The sequence below is a fragment of the Micropterus dolomieu genome, linkage group LG21, assembly GCF_021292245.1.
Source record: "Micropterus dolomieu isolate WLL.071019.BEF.003 ecotype Adirondacks linkage group LG21, ASM2129224v1, whole genome shotgun sequence".
NCBI lineage: Eukaryota > Metazoa > Chordata > Actinopteri > Centrarchiformes > Centrarchidae > Micropterus > Micropterus dolomieu.
In genome coordinates, this window is record NC_060170.1 from 7,417,709 (window position 1) to 7,430,819 (window position 13,111).

Sequence of the window (13,111 nt, forward strand, 5' to 3'; positions counted from 1 at the left end):
TTAATTTTTATCATATTATCATAACAGTCTAACAGAGGATTTTAAACTTATCCTGTAATGAATTAAAGTGCACATGGGCATCATCAAAGTAATTACACTGTAATGTCGTTGCATTGGCCACTGATTACCCACAGACCAACCAATAGTCCACTACAGGGGCTAAAAAGATTGAGAAAAGGTTGTAGCATTTTTGATTTCATCCATTACGTCTTAAAAGACATATTGCATCCTTCCTATTGAGACAGAAAATAATGTTGATTTGGCATTTCTATAGAATCATGAATTGTCTAGTAACTGCGTCATTTTGCATCGTTTTTACATTATTTTTTACATTTAGCCATGGATGTTGCCATTTAATATTTTACAGAGGCTGCCCCAGTAGTCTCTGATATCCATTTACTCACTAACCTCATGTCACGTGTTTAAGACTGATTTTGAATAAGTTTCCCATGTCAGTTGTTTTTTTGTGCCTTACATCATTCATACCATCTTTCAACATGTTCTGTGAAACTCCAGTTAGTTTTCAGCGTTTTCCTGCACAGTGTCACTCAGATTCCTATATATTTATAGGACTTGGCAGTGACTTGGATCCTGATTTTAAAGCATATTTTTCTTCTAATTGAGAGCTGCTGTCATGTGTTGGAACGCTGCCATCACTTGTTAAAAGTACTGAGGAGGAAAATGTATTGGGACCATCTGTGGGGAACATGAGACAGCTTGTTTATATAATTCACGTGATGACAATGGCCAGTGGAGCGCAGGTTACTTTAGAGTTACAAGAGCAGTTATGTCTGCTAACCTAAGACAACAAAGAGTTTGTGGAAAGAAGAGTCAAACAACAGATCAAGAACATTCTCCTTTCAAACACAATGAAAATATATAGAGCGCGATCGTAACACTGTAAATCTGAGTTTAAGTTACAACCTTTTCCTGCCTGAAGCAGAAATGATCTCATTGGTTGAGTTCAGTCTTAATGGGCAGAGACAAATCTCTTATTTTTTGGAGCAAGTGAACTGGCACACTTCAACAACATAAACATTTTTTTCATTCATATGGAACTATTGCATTTATAAACCATCATTAATGATACTATTACATATCAACTGAACTGTTGCAGTGCACTGTGATCCTGTGAAAGATAACGAAACTGAAACTTCAGGTAGCTCACAATGCCATGGCCAAACTTCTCACAAAAAGCTTTTAAAGCCTTTCTAAGGCCCAAAGTCTTAGCTTCTTGCATTGTACATAACGGCTGTGGTTTTAGGAGAAGTTAGAATTACTTGGTGCAGTAACTGTGTGACGCTTCTTGATGTCATCACAGTGAAGTTGCCAGGTTTGGTACCATCGTCCCTAAACAGAGACCAAAATCCAAACTTACGGCCCCAATTTGGCAACCAGCCCAGTAGTTAAAAATAAGACAGATAATCAGAGATAAAAATGTCCATTAACATCAAACTAAGGACACTGGGGACATGTCCCCACCACTTTTTTAAAGCATTTGTTTTCTGCAAATTAGCTTGCAACAAGAAATGTTAATGTTAGAAAAGTAACTATGGCTAAAAAAAAAAACAAGCTTCTGATTACTACATTATATTCAATAATATCTTTATATTAATTTTGTTTCCTTTCATATAAATAAAGACATTTCCACCAATGTCTCTAGAAAGCAGGAAATTAAGATTTCGATGCTCAAAATCTTCTGGGGGGGGCAGACCCACCAATCGAGTAGCCTTTTTCATCAATGAATATTTCTTATAAATAGCATTGGAGTACCTTGTTGTCTTGTTCTCATGACTCCAATATTGTGCATTATCATGTCTCGTGGACTAAGTGTTTCGTCACACCCCTGATATGAGCCCTTAAATGTCCCCACCACTTTTCAACAGAAAGGGACGCCCTTGTATGCAATACGTTTTTAGGACAAGAGCCTCAAAGCCGGAGAGATCGTTGGAAGGTAACAGGCCACATTTGAAAAACTTTTTTAAATACACAGTGAAGTTGCCAGGTTTGGAAAGAAGAGCTTTTCCCACAGAATGTGACAAATGTGGGTATCTTCACCTAAAGTTACAAAGTCTTAATCTAACATTTCTGTATGATGTTTTTAACAAATGAGGCACAACATGTTAATTTGTGATATAAGAGGCGTTGACATTTTTACACATTTTTGCACAGAGCTAGGCTATCCGTTCCCCCTGCTTCCAATCTTTATGGAAAGCTAAGCTAAAGTCATGATTCCACCTCTGTCAGCAAAACCCACAGATTGAGATTGATTTCGATCTTCTCGCCTCACTCTCAGCAGGAAAGAAAATATTTCCTAAAATGTTGAACTGCCCCTGCTACTAGTGTTTTATTGCAAAACTATAGATATTAAGAGAGATATGAAGTTAAAGCTGTGTGGTTTTGGACCAATATCACAAGCATATGAGTCTGTCTATTATATAACTGTTGAAAACAGAAATATAATCCTTGATTATTAGTTATTACAAGTTATTGTTATTATCTTCTGTCTGCCTGTATCAACCAACACACTAACAATAAGAGGGTAATAGCCAAAATCCACTGACATCTGACCAATCAGCTTTAACTATAATTAGTCTCTGTACGTATTACTGCATCTGCATCTAGCAACATTAATTATAGTCTCCTGTCCTGAAATTAGTAGTGTCGCTTTCTTATAAAGCCTTTCCCTTTTCTCTTTCATTACACGTATAAGATAACAGGCCTGATGTGGTGCAGAGCTTGCAGTTTCTTGTCAGGCAATGTTTTTATTAGCCCTTTTTTTGTGTCCAAATAACCTTCAGAAACCTGACTGCCATTACACAGGAAAGCACTGCTAAATTCTTTACTGCTATTAGTGGTTGTAATTATAGAAATGATCTCAAACTGACTCACAGAGAGTTTTCCGGCACAAAGGGACGGAGGTGGATCAGAAACCTCCAACTGTGGTGCTTGTGCATTTTATCTTACAGCTGCAGAAATATATCACTAGATTCCCACAAGTATTTTAAGATATTATTCTTCTCATAAAACCTACACTTCACACACATTGCGTCATGTTATCTATATTTGAAGGAACAGTTTGACATTCTCTGTTTCTGAGAGTTAGAAGAAGATATACTTTATTAATCCCTTGCGGAATCACTCTGTTATTATTGTTAGTATTATTCACACACACAGGACCCATATGAACAACACACAGAGAGGTGTCAGAATGAGGGGGCTGCCACTCAGTGCCCCGAGCAGTTAGGGGTTCAGGGGCTTTCTCAAGGCCATCTCGGCAGGAGATGGACTGGTAGCTGGAGAGGTGCCAACTCTGGACTAAGCTGGACTTGAACCAGTAACCCTCCGATTGGCAGCCTAATCCTTATGGACTGAGTTATCAGTCTCATGTCTAGAAGTACAGAGCTAACTACTTGTGGTTACATCTTCTTCTATGACTTCTGCACAGTATGGCAGCTGGTTGGCTAGCAACCTCACAGTAACTCCCCCTAAAATCACAAATTGTCATATTTACATTTCTGTTTGTGCACAAACAAGATAGGCCTACAACATGTTAATTAACAAACTGCTAGTAGCATAACACAACTGAATGAGATGTTGGCAGTGGAATTGCATTGTGGGTAATGTAGGTGCCAGTTTTTGACAAGAAAGAAGAATGTATGGAATAAAACAAAATACATCTCTGGTTTCTTAAGAAATTTAAGATTATTTCTCAAATGGTCACAGACGTCAGGTCCTCTTTTTTTCTTGAAAATTCTGGGAGTCTTAGTTGTCTTGGGGGAGTTTACATTCTACATTGTCAGATAATATATAGGCTAATACCAGTATTTATTTTATTATTTCCCCACGTGAATTTTACTCCTAGGTGTATGCTGAGTCCCTGTTGTAAAACTATGTATCTCCAAATAAAGTGATTTCTTTCAGATACATTTAAGGATTAAGTAATCCATGGGTTGCCTACACTTCTTAGGCTTAATAAACTATTTTAAAATAGAAAAATATCTGAAAAATGCAGTTTTGGAGATTGTCTGCTTTTACTTTAGAGAATAAATGTTTAAATAAATGTTTGAAAAAAATAAAGAGACTTTTTTTGGTATAATGTCAAATATTTCTGAGGGAGGTGGGGACTTGAAGAAAGATCACTTTCTGGGTCTTTGCAGAAAGACCTTTAATTCACAGGTATGCACTGTTGTGCTTAAGACTAACTGAATGGGTTTCTCCTCATGAGAAGGATTTAAATAGAGTTGTAGTGTGTTTAGTGGTTGGCTGGGTAGAACTTAATTGTGTCCTTGTAATACTCTTATATTAATCCTAGAAAATTCCCATAGGTGCTGTGCCTGCCTGTACATGCTGTGTCATGGTGTTTAATGAGGGATTTTGTGTTTATTTAATGTTTTTCCCTAAAATGTCGTATTGGGTTTCTTGGTCTTTATAAAGTCAAAAACCACAGGTAGGAGAAAAAGCGCAAAGCCATCATCATCTGTTTTGAATTGACGGGCACGCGGCAGAGAAAGAGTTAAGAGTCACATGGTAGCGGGTGGTATTATCAGCCCCGGGCTGTAAAAAAAAAAGAGTGGATGTGGAGGAAAAAAACCTTAGGAGAAGGAGAACAAAGAAATCAGAGTCTATTTAAGGAGAAGTCCCCCGGATCCTGCTGGTATTGCGCACTGCATACAGCTGCGCCAAAACCAGCCTGCCTGTGCACCACCACGGCTCCAGACAATTGTGATGATGAGGATTTCGGTGGTCGTGTGCTGCTGCGTCTTTGCGCTACAATGCCTCTCCAGCACGCTTTGCCTTCCAGTGCGGGGATCCAGCAGGTACAAAGTGACACCGGTGAGTTGGAGGACGCTTGTTTTTTCCCCACTTGTTGCAAAGTCAAAGAAAAAAAACAAAAAAACATTCCTCTGCAGAAGTTCTGACACTTTCTGACGCTTTGGCGCAGAATGAGTCGGTTTGGTTGAACTTGTTGCATGCATGGAAGATTATGTTTTTTTTGTTTGTTTTCTTTTTGCATTTTAAAGGAATCTGCAGTGTTGACTTTCTTCATTCTTTCTTCTCCTTCAAATGACTCCCCCCACCCCCTAAACACACACATGCACAATAGTTTGCAGTTTGTCTCATGCAGACTTTGGAGCAGATTGAGTCACTTTGCTTCAAAATAAACAGGCTACTATCCACATTATGAAATGTATGAAAAAAATGATTTAGGCTTAACACATTTCTGCAGGAGTTTACAACAACACCCGTCACAAGCGCGCAAACGTTCTTCCCCTAGAATCATCAGGACCAATGAGACTAATGTTGTAATTGGATGGAAAGGCTATTTTACGCGCGCACAGGAGCTGACCTGTCACTGTAATTAACCCGGGATCTGCTCTAACTATGAAGAAATTATTATGTACATAATTTATTTTTTGTCGAATCAGCAGCACTTTGCAGCCAAACCTGACGTCTCCTCTCCGTGCATGCATGCTGACAGCAGAGTGTTTTGGTTTTGCCTGAGTGCAGGCTGGTCGGATCTCTGGAGAAGAGAGAGAGAGAGAAAAAATAATAATAAAGGTTGCTGAGTTCTTCTGTCTGCATGGCAGGAAACAGTAATAACAGCTCTTAAAGGCATTTTGTCAACAACACCATAAAAGAGGGGTCCTCCATATGGACCCGTCATGAAGGCGTGGCATGAATGGCACGTGTTACACTTCTACAGTTATATGTTTTGGTGGCTTTTCTAACTTATTTTAATGTTGTTTAATGTCATTTTTTTAATTTATTAGTCATGTTGACTTCTTGCACACCTGACCGCATGCTGCAACTCTTATCTTAATAAATAATTCTCAATCTAATATTTCTTCTTTATATGTTCTAGTGTTGTGATTTTGCATATTTACCACAGCTACATGCTTCTTCACAGGAATGTCCTGTTTACAGGTAGGGCTACACCGAAAAATGTGCAATTTATCAAAACAAACAGGCAGTTAGATAAGCAGTTACAGAGAAGAATGTCATAGATACTGAGCATAGTCTTGAAGTTTAAGTGATTTTATTTTTAGGTAAATTGCAGATTATTTCAGGAGATTTCCTGAAGCATGGAGGAATGTTGCAAAGCATAAGATATGAGATGGAAATTTTCTGACAAGAGCTTTTCAGAGAAATAATTAGCGTACAATGTGGTCGGGACAAGTGTCAGTCAGGGAAGAACAACCAATGTTATCATAAGAAATGTAGTGGTGAGTGTTGTTTTTATCTCCAGTAAAGAACCTTAAAGCTGGAATTCAGTAGGATACTTTTACATATACATTACATTCAAGCACTTTCCAGATGAGTTCACACAATGCAGATTAAGCCTATCACCACCAAGTAAATGTCTCTGTATTCTCAGTATACAGGCACTTTTAAATCTGGTGTCTGTGGCAACAGTCCCCCGTTGGCAAACTGGTAGTGATGTGTTGTATGATAACCAGCAATGACACAGCAATGTACATCTGCCTGACCTTGCAGAAGGGTTGGTGCAAGAAGCTTGGTGATGTAGTGACTACTAGCAGGGCAAGATCATAGATGTATAAAGGGAACTGGATTCACCGTTGAAGGTGAAAACAACCAAATAGGTCAATTATTATATAGCTTATTACGACCCATGGCAGAAGAAGTCAGGTGATGTAGTATAAAGAGCAACAAAGTCTGTATAAGGAAGACAGTGGGGTGGATGGATGAGTGAAATAAATGTGGGACTTTCAGTCAGGAGACTGAGAGTCCCTTGTGAAAGAAAGTTAAATAACATTTTGTAGATGACTTGACTTGACCAAATGACCACTATATTTTGCTAAACCTAAACCTAAAGTGGTTTTGTTGCCTAAACCTCACCAAACTACGACCTTTTCACAATGTGACTTGTCATTTGAGTAACACACTTAAGGTCTGGTACACCGGTCACTGGACTGTTTCCCAACGCTAGTACAACGGACGTATATATCATTTTGGGATGCTTCACAATCGACCTATTTTGTTGTTTAGGTATGTCATGTTGCTATGAAAGCAGTGGCATAAATACTGACGGTGAAACCGGTGCAATGCACCAGGGCCTAGGTGATTACAAGGGCCCATGAGGGACATGATCAGATGCTGTCATCCATTCATTCATAATGTGTAGGCGTAACGAGTTGCTGTGTTTTTCTTGATTGCATTAAGATGACAAAGATAAACATGCAAACATGCGTGTATGCTCTTAAAATGACTGATTTTATCTGTTAAAACAATTAAATGCCTAAATTAGTATGTTAGAACATACAAGAGAAAGTACATAACTTGGCTTCCACAGACAACTGTAAATGGAAAAGAGAAAACAGAATGATGCTGGTGCTGTCAGGTGGCGCCGCCTCTCTGATTACCTTTGTACGTCACACTAGCCGTAAAAGACGGCAACCTATGATTGGTAAGAATCCATTCTTTCTGCCAAGTCACAGCAAGAATTTATGATTTAATCGACTGGTTCCCAACCTGGGGGACGAGACCCAAGGCGTCGAAAGATAAATCTGAGGTGTCACAAGATAATTAACAGAAAATAAATTCTGCTGCATAAAGTTATGCTTATTTTTTCCTCTAATCTTTCTTTTTGTCTTGTAAATTACCGGATATTCTTTCTTCAGGACTAAAAATTTACTGATGTTGATCAGTTGATGGGCTTTGAGATTTTGTACTTGTGTTGATTTATTAGTACTATGTTTTTGCATACTTGAAATACTTTTCCACAGTTTAATTAATAATAGTAGTCAGATCATTGTAGTGTTCTGACATGTCTTTGTCAACACTGTGTTTATCTGGTGAGTTTAAAACCAGGTTCCTACACATGAAAAATGATGCCTTTCTAGCAATACATTATCAGAACTATGTTGCACCTGTGATGACAACTTTGTTATGTCTGCTGGTCATTTGACTGGAAAGCCTAGTCTGTAGTTCTGTCAATTTGTTCCCCAATTGTTGACAAAAGAGTAAGTGATTACACAGGCCTGGACAGGCCTCAGTGTCTGTGGCATTCAGGGCAGCAGGATTCACAGAGGGCCTGTTTTCTCTCTGGAGTGAAGAGGAGGGGCTAACAGCTAACTGTTTGGATATTGCTTTTGTAAATAAAACCTGAGTGCCTTGGTTTTCGTTTCTGTTTGCCCCATCATGTTGATGTCCTCGGTCAAAGTGATTAGTTGGGGAACTGTGAGAGCAAAGGTGACATCAGAGCGGGCCTGGGTTCCCATCGAGTAGATCTAGGTCACAGCTGCGCCGGGCTGTGAGAGGCCGATGAATCACAACAAGTGGGATGCAGGCACATGCACACCTCCTTCATAGAGTTAATCAGATGCTTTTGTTCGCAAGAGGAGCTCTCTTCCTTGTTCTGAATCCTTCACTAACAAGGTAAGAGGAGGCATCCAACCTCAGCATCATTTCAGAATTCTGATTTTTTTTTTTCACCAGGAAGTCCCTTGAGATTAAAATCTCTTTTTCGAGGCAGACCTGGCCAAGATAGCACACCATTACCAGGTTAAAAAGATTATAGAATGGAGCACATTGAAACAGACAACCGACAACAGATGCATAATACAGCTTAGGAATAGTTTTCTAAACATCAACAACCAGCTTTAGACTAAATGAATCCTGTCATCAAAGGCTGAGTTTGTCGGATGATGTTGGTATTTGAATTTACTAAAGTGCACATGCTGAGTTTCTGGATGGCAGAAAGGAGGAGTTTGCACCTTGGTTAATTAGCATCTCCATCTCTTGACCCAAAGATGGCAACTGGAAAAGTTAGCAGTCACAAAGTCTGGTGTTCATGTTTGTCCATGGCAAGGAATGGAGAGGAACTTAAGAAATGAGACAGAGTAGATTACTGATTGGTTTGGGGAATCCTATCAAACCCATATGCTTTAACTGGCTTAAGTTAAAATTTTAAGGAAAAAAATGTTTATTCTCACCAACATATGGTGAGAGTCTATAGCCATGCTAGTGGCTCTGAAACTGTACTTGTGCTGGTGCTTTGAGTTGAATGCTAACATCAGTATGCTAACATGCTCACCATGATAATGCATGCAATAACATGTTTAGCAGGTGTAATGTTTACCATCTTAGTCTAGCGTGTGAGAATGCTAACATTTACTAATTGACACTAAACACAGCTGAGGCTGCTGGGAATGTCATTTGTTTTGAAGGTTATCCTGCGTACAGGGTCACAGGGGGCTGGACTCACACGTAAGGACAATTTTAGAGACACCTATTAACCTAGAGTGCATGTCTTTGGAGGGTGGGAGGAAGCCGGAGCCCCCGGAGAGAACCCACGCGGACAACATGCAAACTCCACACAGAAAGGCCGGAGCAACTGGGATTTGAACCCACAACCTTTTTTCTGTGAGGCGCCAATGCTAACCACTGAACCACCTTTACATCGTATATCAACAATAAACAAAAATAAAACAGGCAAAAAAGAAACCATTTAACCTAGCCTACTTAACCATGGTAGAAGCACAAAAACCAAGGACTAATTACCAAATCAACAAAATCTAAGCAAGTCAGCAAATTCAGGCAGATCTGATTCTGAAATTCTCCCTGTGGAATATTGAACCATGCAGAGGACGGAACAAAACCAGGTCGCAGAGAGCTGTGCCCAGCAGTAGTAGCACAAAAGGGACAAAGTACAACAAGTCAACGACATCGGGCAGGCAACTCTCTGCTACTGAAATGCTTCCCATGGGATCTGAAGCTGCGCAGAGGACAAAACAAAATCACATCGCAGCTGGAACCGTCCCCTTTGGAATCCAACTGGAACGAGTACAAATCAAATAATGACCAAATAATGTCCAAAACCACAGCAAAGATACTATACCACAAAAAAATCAAACAAAACTGGTGGTGATGGACAGTGGATAAGACACATGCCTTCGGTGTGAGAGACCTAGGTTCGGATCCCACTGTGACCCATCCTCCATTGTGTCCCTGAGCAAGACACTTAACCCATCATTGCTCCAGAGTTGTGTGACCTCTGACATGTTTAGCAATTGTAAGTCGCTTTGGATAAAAGAGTCAGTTAAATGAATGAAAGTAAATGTACACAAACGATAAAGACGGCCTGATATGCCTGGTAACTATAACTCTGCTGGGTAGGTGCTCTCATTAATAATCACAACCAACAAAGAATTCATCAGTAAGTCATCCTGCAGCCCGACCGACTGAAGATCTGCAAGTCTGACGTCTCAGCGGCAGAGTTTTTTGTGCCAGCAAAGATAAGAGATTTAAACAGATGCCCAGATGGTTTATAACACCTTCCACTGCCGGGTGTTTCTGACTTTAAGATGTTTTATTGGATTAGGAGAGTAAGAAGGAAGAAGACGAGGCATTTGTTGATTAAACATCCCCCTTCTATCTGGTATTATAAATCCTCTCTCACTGTAAGCAATCCTTTGTCCCAATTTTTTCAGTGAGAGCACACCCTTCAAATTGAAACCTTATCTGTCTCATCATGTAAATAATCACTTATGACTTCCGATCATCATCCGGATTTACAGTTGATAGGTTTAGATAGTTTGTTTTAGACAGATATCATTTTGATGAACAGACTTCTGACTTTAGTTTTTCTGCTACAAGACAGTAGCTTCTTCTACAAGACGCCTGTAGCTTCTTTGAAACAATCAATAAACTAGTATGTATTTGGCTTTAAATGTAAATGTATCCTTTTTCACATTTCATCAGTCTGTGATGTTCAGTGAATTTCAAGAGGAATTTTTCGATCATCTTTTGTAATTTCCTTTTTGGCCCACTTACCCCAAACTTTTTTTTCCTACTTGTGCTGCAATCATAGATTTCCTACTGCCCTTATTTGAAACACATGTTGTGTGGATGCAAAGCTGGGGTGCAAAGCTAGGGTACAAATTAGGCTCTGTGCCTTTTTTCAGTGGATTTTCCACAGAATTACTGGTTCCCACACCTGATCATTATTTTAGATTGTTGAAACATTTTCTAAAGGAATCATAAATTTTTGTAATCACAAAATTTTTTACAGAAATACCTAATTGTACTGCGCTTAACTACTACAGTGTCTGAGTACATTATTTGCTTAGAGGCACCTATTTGATCTTAACTTTTGCTCTCTCGTCTTGAAGATGTAGTTTTGTTGAAAGTGGGCTTAAAGTTGGACTCAGTCAAAGGTTTCTTGGTTAAATCAGCAGTGAAAATTTCCTGACTTCTTTGGCTCCCTGCAGGTTCTTGGTCACGTCAAACTAAAGCACAAGGACCTGGTGGGGGTGACGGTGGTGGGTTTGTTGTTAGACTGGCGATGCTCTTCAGACGCAACGTGTAGAAACATGTTTCTCAGTGCTCTCTGAATACCATTATCAGATCCCCTACACCGCTACTCACAGATCTTGTCATCACTGTAACCAGAAGCTAGATATGTCCATACTTGTAATGGACGCCGCCCCCCTCCACCACCACTATACATGTTCCCAGCATGAAGATGCCTCTACAACACCTCCAGGCTCTTTGGAAATTTCACGTCTCTCATCACCGACTTCTTGCACTCTAAGCAGAAAGTGACAGACAAGTTGTCTCAAGGGTATTTTTTTGTTTCTTTCTCAAGAGTCGTCACACAGTCTCCTGACAGGACTTCCATTGTCTGCTCTGAAATTACACGCGAGTATGGCCACAAAACGTCTGTCTCAGCATTTGAGTCACTGGCACTGGATCACCTGCAAAGCATCCAAGTTGCAAAGCAAACCATTTAGCTTTCCCATTTAAAACCCTTGAAGAAGCAGTTAGTTATTGACAGGATAATAGTTATGTATTTTACCTCAAACTTTCCCCAAATGTGACATGTTCCTTCATTACCATGAACACACACTAGTTTATTTTGACTTAGTCCCACATACAGCATCCTGCTGGCCCAAATACTCACTAGAGCACCAAATGCAGATTAATCCGCCACAGAAAATAGTCCTCATCAAATGCAGTATTTCCTCCTGTTACCTAAGTAACCTTACAATATTATAACAACAATATATCTCTGAGCAATCAACTGATTTACATGTTCAGTACAAACCGTTGGTTTGAGTTTGACCTTGAACTTTGATGTGAAACCTGTGGGGAATTAGGCACATTTAGGGTTTTACTGGGCCGTGGGGTCAGACAGGTCAAACAATCCATCAGACACACAGAGGGAAGGGAGGTTAGTTCTTTAACCACACGTTTGGGTTTTCTTCATCTCCCTCTTTGAAATGAGAGAGGCGGCTCTCTGTGCACCCACCACTTAGAATTAGCCAAAGTTTACGACCCTGAAAGCCAACACTCCCTTTACCTCACCTCACTGGGATCAGGCAGCGGGCAGCTTCAGTCTAAACTGTCTAGCTTGAGGACAGACGTCAGCTTGTGACCAGGTGATTTACAGTTCAAATATCCACACTCTGCAAAGACCACAGAGGCCGATGAACACAAGACAGCTGTGGGCACAACACTGTCCTCACCAGCATCACTCGTTTGCTCAATACCTAAAATTACCTGTTTCCTATCAGGGCCCAAGACCCCGAGGGGCCACAAACTCTCCCAGGTACAGTACATGTCAACTGGTTATGATGATAGGATTAATCTTTAGGGACTTTTATGTCTTGTAATGGGACACTCTGTCAGAATTTAGTTGTATGAGTTTTATTATTTTTAGTTATTTAGTTTAGACATAATGCAGACATATAGGCTACTGTAGCCTAAGCCTAGGTCACACTACACGATTTTTAGCCCGATTTGCCACTCGGCGAGCTCAGTCGTATTGTGTCGTTGTGTGAACTACACAACGACACATCAAAACGGCTCCCCAACATATTTCTGACACATCGCCGACGTCTGTCAGATATCTAGCATGCCAAATATCTGGAGGAGTCAGCCGACTCGACATCCACATCCAGCCAATGAGAGCAGGCAGCTGGCAGAGCAGGCAGCTACTTTGTCACTGCAAAACACTTTTTACTCACCTCCAGCTCTCTGTAGCTCAGACAGTCCCTGCTACCTGTGTGTGCTAATCCTTTCTTTCACCCATATTCTTTGTCTTTATAATTGCTATCTTTATAATAACAAACAACAGGTGTTTTGT

The 13,111-nt window shown here is 40.0% G+C and overlaps 1 protein-coding gene and 1 long non-coding RNA gene across 2 annotated transcripts in view; one reads left to right on the plus strand and one right to left on the minus strand.

Moving 5' to 3' along the window:
• The first annotated feature begins 4,668 nt into the window (after positions 1-4,668).
• The window catches only part of mmp11a (matrix metallopeptidase 11a), a 36,041-nt gene continuing 27,598 nt past the window's right edge, over positions 4,669-13,111 (plus strand). The window contains exon 1 of the mRNA XM_046033807.1: positions 4,669-4,836. Coding sequence (XP_045889763.1) covers positions 4,729-4,836 — 108 coding nt within the window. The 5' untranslated portion in view covers positions 4,669-4,728. The remainder of the gene's footprint in view (positions 4,837-13,111) is intronic.
• LOC123959641 overlaps positions 5,422-13,111 on the minus strand; it is a 29,832-nt gene continuing 22,142 nt past the window's right edge. Inside the window, exon 5 of the long non-coding RNA XR_006822355.1 lies at positions 5,422-5,524. This is a non-coding gene — a long non-coding RNA (uncharacterized LOC123959641). The remainder of the gene's footprint in view (positions 5,525-13,111) is intronic.